Genomic DNA, 21,419 nt, shown 5'->3' on the forward strand with positions numbered 1-21,419 from the left:
GTTCCTTCCGGCTCGCAGGGACTTCCGGTTGCGCTGCAGACCCTCCAAGTTGTCTCGCCTTCCTACAAACCTCCTTCGCATGACCCAGCTTTGAACACATGGAGCAATACGAAGGCAGCTTCTCATAGACTACCCTCTGGTAAAAGCCCTCTGCTCCACACCCAATCCAAACCTTCGATGGCAACTCACACCTGAGGTCTACCTCCACACAGAACCTGGCCTCAACCGTTCTAGTCACTGCCGCAGTCGCGCCATCTACCTTCAAGAACCTCCCTATCGCACCAGCGATCGAAACCAGGAAGTTTCCCTGGTAAAAGTTAATGGGCAGGCCCGGCAGCGAGACCCAAACTGGAGCCAGAGGGGATTCCCAACCAGAAACGAAGTCAGATGACCATTTCAGAAAACGAAAAAGAAACCCCTGGATATACACTTGCTCCTTCAGCCACACTTTCACGTAGTCTGCCGTCGCCGAGAATCGCAGCAGGACATGACGTCGATCCAACGTCGAGACCACCATATCACTTTGCACAAATAGATTTTTATGGAGGAAGGCCTTTATCGCTTGCAGAGACGGTCTGCCATGGCTGCACTTTGCGATCAGTGTGGTCGAAAAGGCTTGCTCTGAAAGTTCGATTTTTTTCTTAGAGAAAAACACCGCTGGTCCACCGAAGAAAGAAGAAGGCTCCCTCACCGAAATATCCACTTGACGCCTTGCTGAGGTGGCTGGGGCCAACGACCGAGACACCACTGTTGCCAAAGAAGGAGCAGACCCACCCGAGGTGACCCCACGAAGGGGAGGATCAGGTGGGTGCTCCTCCCGAGAAGGAGGACACGCCATAGCGCAGATCGCAAAACGCCAAACCCTAGCCTACATCACCAGAGCTTCCTGGGCTGATATTTCCTCTAAATCAGTTTCAGCTATAGATCTCTGCATTTAGAAGTCCTTCTAACTGCTTACTTTCCCTTCAAATTTTCAAGGTGTTTGTAACCAAACCTTTTGGTAAGACCCCCTTTTCTGTCTATCCATCTTCTTCTACCTTCTATTTTCTTTTATTTTCCAATCAATCTGTGTGTGCTTTATCTGCTGCAAGCTTGAGTACATTCAATTGTGTATTCTCTGCTACTTGAAATCATCCATCGTTTGTTGCTGGTTGACTGATAATCTACTGCTGGAAATTCTTATTGAAGACTACTCAAATAGTGCCTGTGATTCTGTTTGGTGGAAGGAATTTTCTGCAACCTTAAAGTTGCGTCGATCTCTTCATCCTTCAACCTGTTGTTGCCCATCTCTTGGGGATTTAATCAACAATCAAATATTGCTACTCGACAGGAGTTTGGAGGTGATTTGAGTTTATTTATTCATGCAAATCTCCAAATTTAACCCTGTTTCAGGAATGGGTTATTATTCTATGGTGCAATGGCTGCAATATTAATCTGTTTTGGTTATACCTGAGATCCTGCCTGGGGTTAGGTCATTCGTGACCCAACCTGTCATTACAGCTGCAGATGGATCACCCCTATCATCATCAGACAGGGACTGTGTGTGAGTGTTGGTGGAATGCGACGAGTCGACGTCTTCGTCCTCAACTCTGAAGACAGGTTGGGATTCAAAAGGCCGTGGTGTCCGTGAGTGGGCCCTCATGTGACATGAATGTGTTGACATCAACACCCATTTTCTCTGCAACTCCGGAGTTAGGTCTATGGTGGGCTCATCCAATACAGCGGTACCTCTCTCATTCACCTACTCTTGGAGGGGATCCTCCTCATCCGACTCCTTTGGAAGATGTTGCTAAGTTTGATAGGGTCCTTGTCATGGTCCATCCCCATGTGTATGTGTTGCATCTTCAGTCTCATTGTAGCATAGTTGTCCAAGCGTTCAGGTGCCTTGGTCGCATAGCATCTAGGACCCCTCCAACGCTTGGGTTGCCTAAAGGTTGTGACAACTGTGTCGTGGTGCACATGTACCGACTTCTGAAGCTGTTCCTTACCCAATCGGTTCTGCCTCTTGGAGTGGATAAGGGAAAATGTACTCCAGTTACACTTACATCCGAAGGTTGAATGTCTGGGAGAGTACCTTCAGTGCTATCTCCCTCAAGTTAGGTGCCTCTTTCTCGTATAGGACCCACCATTCAGCTGCATTAAGAGCATTGAGATTATTATTGTGAAGTGATGATACTTTGTACATACTTTTATTGAACTAAGAAACTAAGGTGATGGACCTACCGGGATCAGTAGTCTCCCGGCCAGACCTTGTAGTTGCATGGCGGAAGTCCCAGTGGCATTGCTGAAATTCTTTGTCCATATCCATTTCAATGATTGCTCATGTTAACATCAATAACTAATTATAATTAGATTCATAGTTATCAAGGCATCGAGGCTCCTTGGTCACCTTGGGCGCCTAGGCAGGCCCCTTGCCGCCTTGATTTTAGACCCTCTCCAACGCCATGGTCTCCTTGATAACTATGATTAGATTTATTTCTAAGTACTTAAAAAAGTAGAAATCTTATTTCATTGTTGCATTGGGCTTGTATATTAGGATTTGGCTCTAGCTTTGCCACAACCTCTTCCACTACATCCATAAGGTCTTAAATCTTGATTCATCCCAAGTTTATGCTTGTATTGGTACTTGGGATTGAGATAATAGACTAGAAATGATAGAAACAAGTTGTTAATACTTATTGATTATCTAAATGGAAAGTAATTTGACTCAGGTTGATGAAAAAAAATCACCACCCTTGTGCAATGGATGCATTATGTGCCTCTCTCAGTGGTCTCGTATAATGTCAAGGTACTGTGTGCTACACTGCTATGACGTGGTGCCACTACCAGCACGTGCTCCTTCATCATCTCCAATGCAGTATATAAATGTGGTGCCACTGCCCGCACGGGCTTCTCTAAGTCAACCATCCTCAACACCATTACCACTGCTCCAATATCATAACGACCTTCTTTAGGTCCTGCCAGAACACACCACTGGATATGGGCGACTGTGCTGCTCTATCGTATTGAGAACTCGATTTCCTCCAACCAAACCACTACTTTGAAGCAAACATCAACCTTAGACCAACCATTTTCATCTCCAGGCTCCTCAGGGCAATGTAGTTAGTGGTGAATTGAGTGGTGCCGGGTTTCACCAAATCCCACCATACTTGTTCCTCAATAACTATAGGGTATATCCATGGTTGCACACAAATGTGGTCATCCCTTTCAACCACACATTGTACCACTCCCTATGTTCTTTAGCATGAAGTCGATGTAGTGGGCTACACATGGGAGTCCAAAATAGGTGGTACCTGTTGTTCATTAGATTCTCTCCGGCTTTCTTGAAGTTGTTGCCGTTTTCTATTACCACTTGGACAACATTCTCTACTCCCACCCAATGGACCACATCCTTCAACAACTTGTAGGTATACTTTGCATCCTCTCTCCTTGTATGCATCCATTGATCTAAGAAACATAATCCTACCATTACAAATTTATAATTGCCCATGAAGTTGATGATGTACTGTTTAGTGGGTCTAGTCCAACCATCATACGTCATTAGTCATACTGTAGTTTGCCCACAACAGCTTCAAGCCTCTATGTATTCCGCAAGCTTGTTTCTTTGCATAGGCAAATAGATTTTCATCAGCTCATATGCAGTGGGTCCCTTCACGCCTGGGTCAACTTTCCCTACATTGTCTAGCATTTTCTAGTAGTATGGTCCATCCATAGGTGTCGTTCGCTGAGATACTATGGTGGAAGAACCACTTGGACACGGTGTCACCCACTTTACCTTTCTAGTCCTTCCACATGTGCTTAAGCCTCCTTTTTCTAGTATCCTGTGTTCTGAAGATGACAGGATCTTGTTTAAAGATGTCATGAGTTCATGACATCCTCATCATCTGGGGCTCCCTGGACACTCTGTGACCGCCAATAGGGTAATTCTGTTTGCTTTTGCTTCTTTCTCCCCCCCATTCTTTAATGTTTGTTCTTTTGATTAATTTTAATGTCCCCAAATAACATATTTAATATAGTATAAGTGTGTAACACACATGTAAAGCACTTCTGTGGCTGATCATCAGTAGAAGCATCTAACCAAAATTAGCGTTTTTCTTCTATTTGATTTTGAATATAAAGATAATATAGATGCTAAAATTTTGAAGTGTTTCAAGAAATTTTTTTTGGGCTCTAATTGGATTTCTTTGTTAGATGATTGATTTACGCAGTCACTCATCAAAACGGCCTTGGCACTAAATGGACCTCTTTATTAGATGACTGATTTATGCAGTCACACATCATGAACAATGGCTGTTTTAATGTTTTACGGATATGAGCCTTTGTTTTTAATTTCAGTTGTACTGGGCTCAACTATAAAGCCTAAACATATAGTCCAAGGCGTTATGAATTCTATTTCATCAAGTAAGTCTTTTCCTAGTAGTAGTAGTAGTTGTAATAGCATTCAGAGTTTGAAAGCTCAATGGTTGTTTAGTCCTAGTTTTATTAGGACTGTAAAGTTATTAGATTTCCTAGGCACTTTTGGAGTTCAATTTGTTATTTCACTCTTATTAATTAAGCAATGTTGAGTTGTATTAGGATTAGGCAAGTTGTAGTTGAGTAGAAGTCAGATTTTAAGAGTTATCAATAAGCATATTCACCCTGCCCTCTGGTCATACGAGTTGATTGAATAAAGTTGAGTTTTATTTAAGTTTTTTTTTTGGGTGAATAAAAATTTCATTACTAAAGAGAAGCAACCCTCAAAAAGGAGGGAGGAAAACAAGAACCAGCAGCAGAAGCTCAAACAGGGGAGCCAGCTGGGATAAGGGAGAGAGAAGAAAGACCCCAGGAAACAACAATTAGTCTGTTCCTTGGGGTGTCAATACAAGAAGTAGGAGCAACCAAACTAAGCTTAGATTTGATTTCAAAAGAGATGGACTCCCAAATCTGATAAGCAGATCTGGATTTGGAGGTCCATTTCCGAAGATTGCGTTCCATCCAAATGTGGCTGATGTAGGCAGCGAAAGCCATCTTCCCAATCACGTCACAAAGAGTAGAACCACCAAAGGTCATGTCAACCCAAATCCATTCACGATCAAAAGGGAGAATCCTCCTATTTCTTGGCCAGCATTTGGAGAGGATCCCTTTCCAGATAGAGCGGGAGAAGGGGCACTCAAAGAAGAGATGGTTTGAATCTTCAATCGCATTCCAACAAAGGTCACAATTGGGATAAACCATAATGTGGTGATGTTTGAGGAAAGCTTGCGTTGGGAGGCAGTTGGAGAAGACTCTCCAAGTCGTGAAGCTGTGCCTAGGAATGTGGTGCTTGAACCAGACGAGCTTCCTCCAAGGAACAAGCGGGAGCCGAGTTCTAACAAGATCCCAAGCAGATTTGGAGCTGAACTTACCCATGGAACTAGGCAGCCAAGAAACACAGTCATCCCTTATGAAGGGTCTTCTGGAAATAGAGGGTAATAAGTTCCAGATTGGGGTTAGAGCTGGAGTAGATGAATCAGGGAGGTCCCATCCGTCGGCATTAAGAATATCAGCCACCAAGGCATTTCTAGGCAGCCCAGAACCATAGATCAATCTAGGGCTGACATGATGTATCAGGATTCCCAAAGGATGCCAGTGATCTAACCAAAGCTGAGTGGAGTTCCCATTACCAATGTGAGTTTGGATAGAGCCAAGAACCAAGGGTCGGACATCCATAATTTTGCGCCAGGTCCAAGAAGCATCAGAAGATAAATGGACAGTCCAAATAGAGTCAGAACGAAGAAGGCTTGAATATATCCACTCTCCCCAATTACTTTTTGCCTTGGACACAATCTTCCACAACAATTTGATAATGCCGGCTTGGTTCATATCCTTTATCCTTCTGATACCCAATCCTCCTTCCACGAAAGGATGACACACAGAGTCCCAACTGATAGGCCGAAGGAATCTGGTAACATCAAAGCCTTTCCAAAGAAAAGAAGACATGAGTGATTCCAGAGACTTGATGATGGAATGAGGCAGCCCATAGATACCTGACCAATAAATGTAGGAGGCTTGGAGGACAGACTTGACAAGCACCAGACGACCCGCATAAGAAAGAAGTTTGCCCTTCCATAGTTGAAGCCGTTTCCTTATAAGATCCAGCATAGGAGTGCAGTGATGCGCCGAGAGTCTTGCCGGGATCAAAGGCAGGCCCAGATATTTCACAGGAAGCCGACCAATACTGAAACCACAAATATTCTTCAGACCTTCTTTTACCTCATCAGGAACTCTAGCAAGGAAGAGAAGAGACTTGGTGGTGTTGATATGAAGCCCGGATAAGTCTTGAAAGTGCTGCAAACAGTTCATGATGGACTCAAAGGAGGCTATGGAGGCCTTGGAGAAGATCATGAGATCATCAGCGAAAGCCAGGTGAGAGAGCTTGAGGGCTTTGCATTTGGGTATAGTGGAGATGAGATGCTGGTCCGTGCATAATTGGATTTCCTTGGATAGAAATTCTAAAGCTAAGGTGAAGAGGTATGGGGATAAGGGGCATCCTTGGCGCACACCAACAGTAGAGGCAAAGTAGCCAGCTGGGCTGCCATTAACAAGCACAGAGAACCTGGGGGTGGAAATGCAGTAGTGAATCCAATGGATGAAAACCATAGGGAACCCCATCTTGATTAAGACATTTGCAATAAAATCCCATCTCAGAGAGTCAAAAGCTTTATGGATATCGATCTTCATAAGAGCTGCAGGAGAATGATTTTTTCTTTCAAAACCTCGGACAATCTCATTGCAAAGGAGGATATTATCTGAGATGCTTCCACCAGGAATGAAGGCAGACTGATTCTGACTGACAAGCAGATCCACCACCTTCTTGAGCCTCAAAGCAAGGATTTTAGCTATGGGCTTGTAGATGAGATTGCAAAGGGAGTTGGGCCTGAAGTCTGTCATCACAGAAGCACCCTCCTTCTTAGGAATGAGGCACAGAAAAGTATGATTCACCTCAGAGATCTGGTTGGGGTTGAAAAAGAAGCTTCTAATGGCTTTGATGAGATCCTCCTTTATGATGTCCCAAGTTGCTAAAAAGAAGTCCATGCTAAAACCATTAGGTCCAGGAGCCCGATTCAGCTTAGTGGAATGGACAGCGGCAATAATTTCATCTTCATTGGGAATCGCATTGAAAGACTGAATGAGATCATCGGGAATGAACTTGTTGATCACATTATCAGGGAATAGATCAGCCTCATCTGAATGACCCGAGAAGAGATTCATGAAGTAATTCACTGCCATGTCTTTGATGTCTTTCACATTTGTTATTGGAGAACCATCCGGAGCATCCAACTGAAGAATGGAGTTGTAGTTGATTCTGGACTTCAAGGAGCGATGGAAGTAGGCTGAGTTAGAATCCCCTAAATCCAGCCACTTGATCCTGGACTTTTGTTTCAGGAAAATTTCTTCTTGATTGAGTTGGTATGGCTGCTTATGGTTTAAGCTGTGAAGGCATCTCCTTTGTTCTCTTCTCTTTCCATCAAGTTCTCTATTTCTGTTCTCTCTAGTTCCTTCTTATAACTCTTTCCAGTATTCTTCTGTTTCTTCTCCCTTAATCCCTTTCTATTACTCTGTCTTCGGTTTATCACATGCTTTGTTTTTCCAAATTATTGTTCACAGTCCCATGACAGTGTGTCATTTATTTCTCTTTTCTCTATGTCTTTAGTTTTTATGAATCCGATTCAACCATACAGTATTCCTCATCACCTTTCCGTGTAGTTCTGCCTTGGAAAATCCATAAGCGTTGGCTGTGCTGTATCAATGATGTGATTTTTTCCAAGTAGGCGAAGCTGTGTGGAGTTGTCTTTATATATATTTTGTGATTAATGAGATGTAAGCTTTACGTTGTTAGTTGTAACAAGTAGAAGACAATAAAAAACAACACACAAAAATTTTCTGGACTGTTGGGCCACCTTTCCAAAATGGGCACCTAAAGGTGAGGTATTTTCATGTAGATTCATGCGTAGTGCCTGGGAAAGCATCTAGTCAGACTCAGACCGCACTTAGGCCTATGTTGCCTAGCCCTTTCTGGAATGTCTGTTCACAGAGGTGGCACTGGCCTGCATGGGCAACACTGTCTAGGGTTTAAGGATGAGTGTAGATTCTTGTTGGTAGATTATCAGAATCATAGGAGATGTAGATGTATATCCTTGCCTGTTTCTATATGTACCTCTAGATATGTGTTACGGAAATGGTTATTCTAAATTGTATATTCTTTTTATACATGTTGATATAAAAGTTCTTTTGTTGCTGATTGGTGAAAAGGAAAAAGGAAACCAGAAGAAGTCCAAGAACTGCCAGTTCCATTAATCTGACTGGTTGAAATTTTAGATGGGAAGGAGTCCATCTGAAAGTTTGATCCTGAATTTGTGATGAGGTGGCTGGAAATGTTCAGATGATTTGATGACTACTGGTCTGCAATTTATTTATTTATTTTTGTTCCATGCCTGTCCTTTGCCTTCTACATTTGATTTCTTAATGCTGGGGATAAAGTTTGCATTGGTAGCATGATCCCCACTATCCCTTGGCATTCCATTGTGTGCATTCAGAGTATATACAGTTCCATGCTTTGGCAAGCTAAATGAATAGCCTCTATGGATTCTAGTTTATTTTACTACTATATTGATCTTCGATGCATGTGACCAAAATGATGTGCATTTCTTGTCTTAGTTTTTCACAAGTTTTGTCATTTCATGTACTTAATTACTTGCGTTTGGTAAATATATATACATATTTTCTTTGGGGGGGGGGGGTTGTATGCTCCCAAATTCTAGTTCTACTTTCACTGGTGATGTGCAAGCTATCACTGATTCTATGTCTTCCAGGTATAGAATCTAACAAGTCTGTTTTTTTCTTCTTTTTCTTTCAATTGCAGTATAGGTGGTTTTCCTCGAATTCCACTAGTACTGGGAACTCAAAAACAGCTTTTGAGGAAAAGTTTCTTTCTCAGCAGCCTCAATCTTCAGGTTTGTTATTTTCAGTTTCTTCTTTCTAATAACTTAGATAGGATTTAGAAAACCAGCAGAAAACCAGAATTGCAGGGGTAAGGAACCAACCAGATTTGAGAGAATTCAAATATCAGAGTATTGGAGTCTCTGATTTGACCAATATGCAGGTCGAATGTTCAGTGTTTTTGGAGGAACAAGATAGTAAAGTATTAGGGCAATCCATTATAACCAGCTATTGAGTATTCTTACTGGAAGTAGGACAACTCAAGAACCAGAAATTGATGGCTGGATTCTTAAGTTTCACAACAGCAATAGATAATGACAAGAGTAATGAATAAGCAGTAGTAGAAAATCAGCAGTAACAATAGAATAGTGTTTTGAAATTAGTAGTGTTCTTTAAGAAATCATACTAGGAATAGGAGACTTGGAAATTGACGGCCAGTTGAGATTTTGAAAACAGAACTAGACTCAGAACTTAACTATATCCATAACTGAAATCACCAACTTAAAAATCAGATTCCAAACTAAAGATTTTAGAAGACACTTAAAGCAGGAATACTGAAATTTGATGGAAAAGTAGGATTTTGATTTCAGAAACAGCACTTGAAGAACTTAGGAGAAGGGATGATTAACATAAAAAGAATAAAAGTAAAATAGAATCAGAAAACAGAACAGAAAGAACTAGAGATGTGCAAGGTAGTAAAGGGTAAAGATCTGACCTGTGAAACTGGTAGAAGAAGAAGAAGGTAAAGAAGATGAAGATATGTAATTCAGGAATCCCACCTGAATCACTTCCTTGGAATCACCACCAAGGTCACCTGGAAGCGACACCAGGCTCTATTGAATCACCACAGCAGAAAGGTCTGAATCCCACAGAACCTGCAAAGCAACAAGCAACAAACGCAACATGACTACAAAAGTACAAATAGCATAAACCAACTAGTAATCGAAGTGGCTTCTTAATTGACCAATAAAAGACTTAAAACAACTCTTATTCTAACTAGGTTCCAACTTATACTAATAAAGTAAATCCTTACCCTTATTTTAGGCCCATTGAAATGGTCTATTATAATGAAAACTTATTGGACCAAAGGCCCAACATATATAGAACTCAAATCCAAAGGCTTACTAACACTAAAATAAGCCCATTTATGTGATATTCCTGCATCATAGCTCCTTCTGCAGTATTGTGGGGAGTTTAGATGAAGGGCTTTTGACTTCTGCTGGATGTTTTACTGAATATGTAGAGATGTCTGTTCCCGCATGATGGAACAGACATAGGTCAATTTTTTGATTCCACATCAATATTATTCGGTGATGAATTTTTCATCCTTTTTTATGCCCTTATTATTATTATTATTATTTATTTATTTATTTTTTGGATAGGTAAGCCCCAAGGAGAGTTGAACTCAATAGTTGTCAAGGCATTGCCTAGGCGCCACCTAGGTGTCCAGGTGCTTTGGAGTTTGGTCAACTTGGGTGCCTTGGATGCCTTGGTCTCCTACTTGGTGTCGCCTTGCTTTTTTACCCTCTCCAACGCCTTGGGTCGCCTAAACGCCGTGCCAACTATGGTTGAACTCATGACCTCATAATTGTGAGGTGTTGGTCCTTGCCAACTGAGCTACCCCTTGTGGTTGCCCTTATTTTTTAAGGGAACTATTAATAAAATTTGTTGAGAATAGGAATACTGGCTTGTGTCTTTATGTTGACGACCTCTCTTTATTTATAATGATGTGAGAAACATTCTAGATTAGGTACAAGGACTGAAATACCCTTATGACAAAAATACCTTTGAACCCATATTACAACCCCTCAAGTTGGTGCATAAATATCAAACATGTCCAACTTGCTAACTATAGAACAAAAACTCTTACTATTAATTCTCTTAATGGGAATATCAGCTAACAACTCACTAGACTGAATAAAAGGGACACAAATGACTCCTTGTTCCAACTTCTCTTTCATGAAGTGACAATCAATCTTGACGTGCTTGGTGCGATCATGTTGAACTTGATTATGTGCAATACTTATTGCTGATTTGTTGTCGCAACAAAGACGCATAGGCAGTTCAACATTAACACATAAATCTTGAAGAAGTCCTTGGAGCCAAAGAAGTTCGCATATTGCATATGCCATAGCCCGAAACTCTGCTTCAGCATTGGATTGAGCAACAACAACTTGCTTCTTGCTTCGCCAAGTAACCAAGTTAGCTCTAATGAAGGTGCTATAGCCTGAAGTAGATCTCCTGTCATTTGGACATCTTGCCCAGTCAGCATTAGTGAATGCCTCAATTCGTAGATGATTTAGAGGTGAAAAGAGTACGCCTTTTCCAAGGGAAGACTTCAAATACCTTAAGATCCTATGCGCTGCCTCCAGATGAGTGGAATGAGGGTCATGCATACATTGGCTAGCTACACTCACTTCAAAGGCTATATCTGCCGTGTGTGAGTGTTGGCAGAATCGTGGGTTAGAAAGAGAGAATGAGAGAAAATAATGTGTTGTATTCATTGAAAGGTAAGCCCCTCTATTACAAAGAGACTAAACTAGGCGATGTGGGACTAAAACCCACATAGCCCACTTACGCTTAATAATATAAAAAGAATAAAACTACCCCAAAAAGACTAGAATACCCCCACGGTATTCTAGATTACATATCCCAACACTCCCCCTCAAGCTGGATTATACAAATAAGCAAAGAAAGAAGATCCAGCTTGAACTAAAGGAAAAAAAAACTCCTAATAATGCTAACACTCCCCCTCAAATTGGCGCATACAAGGTGCTAATGCTCAACTTGAACAAAAAAAAGGAAAAAACTAAGTTGTAGTAGAATCCAGCTTGATAGATGAATGCAGCTCCCAAATAAACCTTCAAGAACTTGAAAAAAATAGGTCTTCAAAACCTGGGCAGACTTGAACAGCAAACTTTCACCAATTTTTAACAGCTGTCCAGTGATGAATCTCTGACTGATAATCTTGAAGATAAGCAACTAGGGTAGCAAGCAGATGAATCAAGCAGCAGAAAAAAATCAACCCAACTGTAGAACTTCATATAGGCAGGCAATAACAAAAAATCTTCAATACTTTAATACTTCAATCTCCCCCTTACGACAAACTCAACCCAATAACAAAGTAGATACCCATTGGCAATGGTGAAAACTCTAATCTTCTATGTTTTGCACCAAGTGTTCCTACAAGTTCTGCTTCTACAATGTCTGTAGGTGTACTATACATAATCCCCCCTCACGTGTAGTACACGTGGACATAACAGAGATGATGTAAGAGATAGGGCAAAAACATATTATTTCAGAAATTTCCAAGAGGTGCTAAGGGTAATGGAAAAGGAAGAAATGGCAAATTAGAGAATACCATTAACTTCCAAAGGGGTTATGGGTATATGCCAAAGGTATGTTTTGGGAGGTGGTGAAGTGAAAAGAGCAATGGGATAATGAACCATGGACAAAAACAATGCAACACAGTAATCTTCAACCTTTTTCAATCGATCAAACTAATTCCAAAATACCAATCTCCAATGATCAGATCTGAATTATAAAAAAACAAGTCTGATTTTTAGAAGGAGAAGGCACCATTCTTCAAAAACTTGATCGATCTTCACACAAGGAAGAACCAGTGTGCAAAATTCCAAACTATAAACTCCCTCATGCTAAATAGAATTGACGAAGATATCTGGACAGCAATGGATGTAAGAAGCTTCAACAAAAAACTTGGATCAGATCTGAATTAGTGAATAAGGCTAAGATCAAGCTCTCAAAGTAAACCGGATATGAACCAAAAAAGCTTCACATAACTGAATAGGTTTGTAGTTGCAACCAATAACCTTGGAACACACTGTTGTAATCCCAAATATGCTGATCTCCAGGGGAGTAGATTCGAGTCTTCAATAATGAAAGAAATTCGATCTCCAATAGTAGGATACTTAGTCTCAATAATAGGGCAGCAGTAACATGTCAACTAGTCATGCTTACAGAAGCCAATCAATAGAACCAGCAAATATAAGATAATCACTGAGTAGATCCAATACGTAGTTAAAGCAGCCAGCCACATAAGAACAAGGAAAATAGGTTGATAATTGGAAAAATCGAGCCATAAAAATGAACCTGAATTTTTTCCAAAAATAACTGATGAATGATGCTAAAATATGGGTTGAATACTTCTCTGATATGTATAAGACTCTCCTCAAAATATGAGCTTGATAGGAAAACCCTAACCCTGAAATCGATTGTTGTCAGGGTTTTAGAAAACCCTGAAATTAAGATCGATTTAGGGAAAGGGAGCTGTAATTGCTGATGTAGACATGTAATAGATGCTGACCAAGGTTGCTAGAATGGAACCTCCAAGGTGAACAATCAATCTCCTGTAAGAGTGAGACCTGATCTTCAAAGGGGAGAGACTCCAAAAAATCGTAGAAGTAGAGTAGGGCAGCATTACAGCACTACACCAGCATAAAGGACCTTCTGCAAGCCTTGAACTGATGGAGGAGATTTCTCTTTTAATGTTAGAACCACCTCCAAAGCACTCGAACAGCAACAAACATCCCTAGCCCAAATCGATTTTTATCAGGGTTTTGGAAAACCTTGAAAAGAAGAGATCGATTGGGGTAGGGGTCTTCAAAAAACCTCGATAGGTGCAATATTGAGGCCGATTGGTCCTTGAAGTGGGAGTAATTAGCCCTCCAAAAATTAGCAAAAACTGAAACCTGAAAGTTAGGGTTTTTGGCAAGTAACCAAATTAGCAGGTTAAGGAATTTTTGCTGTAGAAACAAATCCAGCCATCAGAAAGGGTCCAAACTTAGGTCGAGTAGGGCTTGTAGTAGTAGGGAATCACCCCCCAAAAATCAGCTGCATCTGAAAAAGGAAACCCTAAAATCGATTGGAGTTAGGGTTTTGAAAAACCCTGACAAGTTGAGATCGATTTGGGTATGGGGGCTGGAAAAGTTAATAAAAGATCGAGAGAAAAAAAAAAAAAAGTAATAAGGAAGACAATGGAATAGGGTAGAAGGGTGCTGGAAAAGGGTGCGCAGGAGGCTCCAACAATGGAGGATCAGCCTTCATTAGGTAGAAATCAGATCTCCAAAAAATTCTGGACAGCTCCAATATCGTAGGTATGGCTCCAGCAGATTTTGAACATAATTTTTTAATAAAAAAAGGTAGAAAGGGAGGGGGCAGCAACTAAATCATTGGTATGCTGTATTTTACCTCATTAGTGCTGCCCCTTTACAAGGTTGAGAAGAAGAAAAACAGAAGAAGGAGAAGCCAAGAAACGGAGAAGAAGGGAGAAGTCGATTGAAGAGATGGATTAGGGTTTTCTTTCTCTTTTTCTAACCTAGATCAGACCAGTTTTGATACCATGTTGACAGAATCGTGGGTTAGAAAGAGAGAATGAGAGAAAATAATGTGTTGTATTCATTGATAGGTAAGCCCCTCTATTTATAATAGAGGGGAAATTACAAAGAAACTAAACTAGGCGATGTGGGACTAAAACCCACATAGCCCACTTACACTTAATAACATAAGAAGAATAAAACTACCCCAAAAAAACCAGAATATCCCCATGGTATTCTGGATTACATATTCCAACAGTAAGATAGATAAATCAGTCACCCAACCAGCCTTTGATAGCTGCCGTTATTCACTGTTTCTCCATCCTTACTCTTTAAATGAGTATTCGGTTCTAAAAGAGAGAGATGAACGACCAAACTCCGATCCCAAGAAAATACCGAATCTCCCCCATGTCTAGTTTGCCTATTTCATCAACATCACTCCCAGTGATTACTATGTCATCCACGTAGACAATCAAAATTGTAATATGCTGGCCTGTCTTCTTGATAAACAAAGTATGATCAACGTCGCTCTGTTTATATGCAATAGACACCATGGCTCTATGGAAACGACCGAACCAAGCTCTAGGGGACTGTATTAGGCCATATAAAGGTCTCTTCAAATGACACACCTTTCCCTATTTCTATGGGGCAGCAAAGCTAGGAGGGATTTCCATGTATACTTCTTCTAGCTTCCCATGGAGAAATGCATTCTTTACTTCAAGTTGTTGAAGATTCCATCTTTGGTTAACAACACGGGAAATAATTACCTTGACAATATTCATCTTTGCTATTGGGGCAAACGTTTCCTGATAGTCAATGCCATAAATTTGGGTAAAGCCTCCAACAACCAGCCTGGCCTTGTATCTTTCGACCGATCCATCAGCCTTCTTTTTAACAACAAAAACTCATTTGCAGCCTACGGGTTTCTTTCCTGAAGGAAGTGTCACCACATGCCAAGTGTCATTTTTTCTCAGGGCACTCATTTCTTCATTTATTGCGTCTTTCCACCTCGAATTAGCTAATGCCTCCTGCTAGGTGTTAGGAATAGAAACAGAGGACAAGGAGGAAACTAAGGCATAAAAAGAAGGGGAAAGAGAATTATATGAAACAACATTAGAAATGGGATGCTGAGTACATGTTCTAGTTGGCTTGTGAATAGCAATTCGTAAGTCAAGATTAGCATCAGAAGCACTCAGCAGAAGGAGAACTTGCGACAGGTAGTGTCGATTGAGTAGGAGCAGTGGTGGTAGTTCTTTTATGCCACGTTCCTCGAGAGAATGTGTCTAAGGTGTTAGGCTCCCCAGGCTCCCCCTGAATTTCTCCTGCTCCCCTTGAATCAAAGGCTGCTCTTGTTCTTGTCCTGTTATACCATTCTCAAGTTCTATGGATGGATCTTCCACCGTAGGCACATACACATCCACCAATGGCGCGATGAGGGGCACCTTGTCACTGACAGACTCTCCCTGAAGAGGTTCATGGGTTGATAAATAGGTCCCATATTCCCGAAAAATTACATCCATGGTGACATAATTTTCGGGTAGGCAGGGGAGCATTTATACCCCTTATGAGTAGCAGAATATTCCAAAAAAATGCAGCGAAGACCCTTGGGATGAAAATTCCCACTGACATGATGATTTCGAGCAAATACGACACAACCAAATACCTTAGGAGGCACCACAAAGGAAGAAAATCCCAATAGGATATTAAGAGGGCAGCGGGCTGCTAGCTTCTGTGAAGGCAGCCGATTTATAAGGTAGGTAGCAGAATGTACGGTATCACCCCAAAAAATGAGGAGGGACAGCCATTGTAAACATAAGAGGTCTGGTTACTTCCAAGAGGTGACGATTCTTCCGTTCAACTACTCCATTCTGGGCTGGAGCGTCCACACAAGATGTTTAGTGTATTATCCCATGAGTAGGCAGATAGGTCTGAAGAAATCCGTCCATGTATTCCTTCCCATTGTCTGTTTGAATTTTTTTTTTACTTTGGCATCAAACTGAGTCTGAATCATTTTGTGAAATAGTTGAAAGTAGGAGAAAACTTCACTCTTCTGGTGCATAAGGTAAACCCAAGTAGTACGACTAAAACAATCAATAAAGGTGACAAACCACATGTAACTAGAGGTAGATACACAACGGGCAGGCCCCCGCACATTAGAATGAATTAAAAGCCAAATGGAATTATACTCCTACTATCTGATGCCAGATAAACAACTCTAGTTTGCTTTGCAAAAATGCAAGCATCATAAGAAAAATTCTGTTGGTTACAATTCTTTACTAAACTGGGATATAAGGTAGATAAAATTGTTAGAGGAGGGTGGCCTAAACGACGATGTCACCTATGCAGTTCAGCCAAAGCAGATGCCGACGAGTCAGGAAGGGGAGGCTGAGATACCAAAGCTGATGGGGAAACTATCAAGCATGTAGAGACCACCAACCACTTTACCACCGCCAATTGTACGACCCTTTTCCAAGTCTTGAAAAATGCAATGGGTAGGAAAGAAAGTTACTTTGCAATTCAAATTCCGTGTAAGACTACTAATACATAGTAAATTAGTAGAAAATTTTAGAACATGCAAGATAAAGGAAAGAGACAAAGAAGGAGTGCACTTAATGATTCCCTTCCCAGAAACAGTGAAAGGGAGCCATCAACTACATAGACTTTACTGTTACCTGACAATGTTAAGTATTAGAAGAATTGAGGAGGAGAACCTGTCATGTGGTCAGTGGCACCTGAGTCGATTATCCAAGAGGTGGACATGACCGAGGCACAATTGCCACCAAAAGAAATACCTGATAGAGTGGATGAGGATGAAGCTGAAGGAGCAGAATTCCCTGATAGGGAGGTGGCAGAGGCTGCAGAAGGTGCTGATGAAGAAGAGGTATCAAGCCAGGTCATTAGATTAGATGACGAAGATGTTGAAGTTCCTTTTGAGGAAGGGACTGGTTTGTAACAGTGTCCTCAGATGAAGTTTGATTAGGTCTGGCTGAAGAAGGACGACTTTGACCACGTCCCCGAGTATCATTGGGACGCCCATGTAATTTCCAGCTCCTGTCTTTGGTATGTTGTTCCTTGCCACAAAAATCGCACTTCACGGGAATGCGATCAGGAATGGAACGATCACTAGTACCTTGAGAAAGGTCCCCACAGGATAAACTCTATGGATTAGAGAAGAGGGCTTATCGGTCCTGAGTAATTGGGTGAACCATAGCATTGCGACGGCTGTCCTCTGATTGCACCATGGCATAAGCCTGCTCAAGTGTAGAAAATGGATCACGATTCAGGACATAAGCCCGGATCTGGTCTCAATGTTGAGGTCAGCAAGGAAGTCAAATACAGGGAGACCATCTTCCCATTTTTTGAAGGCAGTAGCATCATCATCACAGGTAGCAGTAAAGGGCCCATAAAATCCAACTGTTGCCACATGCTACGCAGCTTGGAGTAATATTGGGAAAGGGATAACTCCTGTTTGTTTGGTAGCATGTATTTTTTGGCGAAGTCAAGCATTGGGCAGCATTACCGACCTGGGAACGAGTGTCCTTGGCAGTCTTCCAAATTTTGGCAGCGGTGTCAAGAAGAACATTACCCCCAACGATTTTAGGATCCATGGAGTTGATGAGATATGACATCACGAGAAAGTTGGATGTCATCCATATATCTTGAGCAGGACCAGCATTAGTAGGCTTAACAGATGACCCTGTGATATAACCAGAAAGACCACGGGAACCAATGTCAATAAAGCAAGATCGCGACCACATCAGATAGTTGCTCCCATTTTAATTTAATGGAGCTGGCAAGGAACAGAAGGAAGTCACGCCGATTAGCCCCTTCGTGTCTAGTAGATGTGGTGGAGATCTCAGATCGAGCATAGCTGCTGGTCAGAGAAGAACTCAACAAATCATCAACACTCCCAAGGGATCTTGAGGGAAAACTTCAACAAATCCCAATGAAGAGGGATTTAAAACATGGCAGGGGTAAGATAACTCACCACCAAGGGTGAAGAGAAGAAGGCGGAAGCTTGAGGTGGAGTCGTGACCGAGAGAAGAGGATGGTGACGATGGTGGCGGTGGTGCTTGGCGCTGGAGACAAGACTGAGAGGGAGAGAGGGTCGGCGGTGGTATTGGTGACGCTGGAGGCGAGACCAAGAGAGAGAGAGGTGGGAGGTGTGTTAGTGGCTGGCGGCGCAAAAAACGAGAAAGGGGAGGAGAAAAAAGATTCTAGGCTTTCGAGATGGTGAGCATTAGGGTTAGGATCCCAATATGGATCCCAGCTCTCATACCATGTTGAGAATTGGAATAATGGCTTGTGTCTTTATGATCACAGCCTCTCTTTATTTATAATGACATGAGGAACATTCTAGAATAGGTACAAGGACTGAAATACCCCTATGAGAAAAATTCCCTTGAACCCATATTACAACAGAATTAAAGCACATTCTTGCATATAAGAGAGAATATAAAGGGCTCTCATATTGTCATCAAAGGTCCCAAGCAAATCCCCAACAGAGGAATGGTTCAGTTGGATGATATTAATGTGTAGGTATTTGAGAGTTTTTATATGAAACGAAATGGATGCCTTGTGATTTTGAGAAATTTGGATATGTTCCAAGTGCTGCTGCTATGTACTGTGCTGTGTATAATATAAAATTAGGGTATTTATGGGGGAGATCAGAGTGATTCTTACCTTTCTAATTCTAAAACCTTTTCTGCCAAATCTGCTTTCTTAATCTCCACTAACCTATTTTTTTAGCACTTTATTTATTAATTTGAAAAGATAAGTTAAACTGTATTGATGTATGTTAAAAAATAGCATCCTGCATTTTTGACATCCTAATTTGATGCTGTGGATTTATGTTGATTAATTCTCTGTTTTGTTTGTTGGCCAGAATCCATCTTATTGATGTATACTTTCAGTTGAATATTAGATAGTCTGTTTAGCCATAGATCTGATGTGCCTTTTGGGGTTTGTCTCAGCTAGGTGGCCAAATTTTCTTTGTGTTTGTTCTGTTTTCTCATCGGGCTCTGTCCAACTTCACTGGTCGCAATGGCCCCCCTCCCGGAGTGGTGAACAGTCGAAGTGGTTTTCTACAAGCAAAGGACTATTGGGAGCTGGGCCTAGTGGTATAATGGCTGCTGATGCTATCATAACTGAAGCAGGCACAATGCATGTAGCTGGTGTTCCGATTGTAAACCCATCTACCGTAGTTGTTTGGGAAGTTACACCTGGTCCCGGCAATGGATTTCAGGCGACTGCAAAGACTAGTACCAGTAATGTTGTCCCTCCTTCATTAAACCCTCCTTGCTGGGCTGGTTTTGCCCCTCTGGCTGCATATTTATTCAGTTGGCAAGAGTATTTGGCATCTGAAGCGAAGCAAGGAAATAAGCAGACAGATCAAGAGTCAAATGAGACAGTGTCACTCCATTGTTCACCAGTATCAAATTTTTCTGCATATGTGAGTCCTGAAGCAGCAGCTCAATCAGCAGCCACCACCACATGGGGTTCTGGAGTTACGGCAGTTGCATTTGATCCATCCCGGGGAGGTTCTGTTATTGTTGTTGTAATTGTTGAAGGTATTTTCCTTACGATTAGGAGCTGGAGCAGAATTTTATTTCTGGTTATTTGTTGGGTATAAAGTGCTACTTCTTCCTCCATCTTACTTGGTTGTTTTGCTTAGTCATTTCTTCTAAATTACTCCTTACGGTAGTTTTAATACTAGACAGGGTTGTGATAGTTGTTGACCTTGTTTCTTAGGTCGATGGTGGTTGGTCCCCGCCCGCCGCCCCCCCCCCCCCCCAAAAAAAAAAAAAACCCCAAAAAAATTGAAGCTGACACATGTAATTATATTCATATTTGTGGTTACCTTAATTATAGACATTCAATCCTGCATCGGCTCTTCTGTATTTTATGATGCTATGATAGGAAATAACAATCATATTTTTTTGCAGGGCAGTACATGTCCCCTTATGATCCTGATGAGGGTCCATCAATCACAGGATGGAGAGTGCAATGTTGGGAATCATCTCTTCAACCTGTTGTCCTCCATCCTATATTTGGAAACCCTACATCTAGTTTTGGTGGGCAGGCACCGATGCAGACAGTTTGGTTGACCAGGGTAAACAAAAGCATTCCACCAACGAGTGACTTTAAAACTTCAGCAGCAGCTGCGGTAGGACTATTATCTGATCAGCGTAATGCATCAGATTCAAGTATCGAGAAGGCAAACAGAGTCAGTTTTGACCCCTTCAATCTTCCAAGCGATGTTAGAACTCTGGCTCGTATTGTTTATTCTCTTCATGGTGGTGAGGTTGCTGTAGCTTTTCTTCGGGGTGGGGTCCACATATTTTCTGGTGCAACTTTTACACAAGTTGATAGCTTTATTGTTAATGTTGGCTCGGCCATTCCTGCTCCTGCGTTCTCTTCAACTAGCTGCTGCTTGGCTTCTGTTTGGCATGAAAACAGCAAGGATCACACTATTTTGAAGATTATGCGTGTTCTTCATCCTGCTATTTCTGGCAGTCAGGTGAAAGTAAAAGCAACATGGGAACGCGCTATTGCAGACAGGTACAGAAGAAATAATCTGAATATCATGGTTTTGTTTTGGTATACCACATATAGGTGTTTAATGGATGATGGCTCTGGTTTTGCAGGTTTTGGTGGAGTCTTTTGGTTGGAGTTGATTGGTGGGATGCCGTCGGCTGTACACAAAGTGCTGCAGAGGATAACATTGGTAAGCAAGGTTTAGTTTTTGGATGTAAGAGGTGACAAGTGAGTGTTGCAATTATTGTATGTTTTAATTAGAGTCTCTTAAGCAAAACTGGAGTTTTTATTGGAGTGCTTGTCCTGGATTTGGTTCTTAAACTTGCTGTATGTTCTCCGTTAGCACCTTTCAACACTTAATAGAATTGTTAAACTTTTCAGGTCATTGAGGTGTTACCTTATTAAACAATAGTTTGTCTTCCGGAAATAAAAAAAGGGGAGAAAAAGAGGATATCGAAGATTTTAAAGGTATTTTCTAATCAACTGCTTATAAGAGCCTGTTCTCTCTCTCCTTCTCTCTTTTGCCTTTCCCTTGAGGTTCTCTCTCGCAGTATCCAATCCAAAACAGACCTACATCTCATCTCCCCGATC

At 41.5% G+C, this 21,419-nt stretch overlaps 1 protein-coding gene across 2 annotated transcripts in view; it reads left to right on the forward strand.

Moving 5' to 3' along the window:
* Nucleotides 1-21,419, forward strand: part of LOC122639926 (mediator of RNA polymerase II transcription subunit 16) — a 70,913-nt gene that overhangs the window by 13,765 nt on the left and 35,729 nt on the right. For both annotated transcript variants that reach the window (XM_043832971.1, XM_043832973.1), the window contains exons 6-9: nt 8,882-8,972; nt 19,265-19,861; nt 20,237-20,852; nt 20,939-21,018. In XM_043832971.1, the coding sequence (XP_043688906.1) occupies nt 8,882-8,972; nt 19,265-19,861; nt 20,237-20,852; nt 20,939-21,018 (1,384 nt within the window). The remainder of the gene's footprint in view (nt 1-8,881; nt 8,973-19,264; nt 19,862-20,236; nt 20,853-20,938; nt 21,019-21,419) is intronic.

Source organism: Telopea speciosissima, chromosome 9 (genome assembly GCF_018873765.1).
Source record: "Telopea speciosissima isolate NSW1024214 ecotype Mountain lineage chromosome 9, Tspe_v1, whole genome shotgun sequence".
Lineage (NCBI taxonomy): Eukaryota > Viridiplantae > Streptophyta > Magnoliopsida > Proteales > Proteaceae > Telopea > Telopea speciosissima.